A 241-nucleotide genomic window follows, 5' to 3' on the forward strand; every position below is an offset into this window, starting at 1 on the left:
TCACCAACCAACGAGGGGAAACTGAGGCACGACACGGGCTGTGCGCCCCAGCACGGCCCCGGGGTGACCGCGGGGGTGTCCCTGTACCTCGAGGCCCAGCAGGGCGGTGACACAGGCCTCGGAGGCGTCGCAGATGGCCGTCAGGTCGTGTCCCCCCTCCAGCGCCAGCACCACCCGGCCCCCCGCCAGCATCATCAGCTGCTTGGTCAGGTGCCCAAAACCTGGGGCGGGAGCAGGGCAC

General features: G+C 71.0%; 1 protein-coding gene across 1 annotated transcript in view; it reads right to left on the minus strand.

Moving 5' to 3' along the window:
• HDAC5 (histone deacetylase 5) overlaps nt 1-241 on the minus strand; it is a gene marked incomplete at its 5' end in the record, with an annotated part of 8334 nt that continues 8093 nt past the window's right edge. The window contains one exon of the mRNA XM_031065537.1: nt 1-231. Coding sequence (XP_030921397.1) covers nt 1-231 — 231 coding nt within the window. The remainder of the gene's footprint in view (nt 232-241) is intronic.

This window comes from Geospiza fortis, unplaced genomic scaffold, assembly GCF_000277835.1.
Source record: "Geospiza fortis unplaced genomic scaffold, GeoFor_1.0 scaffold674, whole genome shotgun sequence".
In the NCBI taxonomy this organism is placed as follows: Eukaryota; Metazoa; Chordata; class Aves; order Passeriformes; family Thraupidae; genus Geospiza; species Geospiza fortis.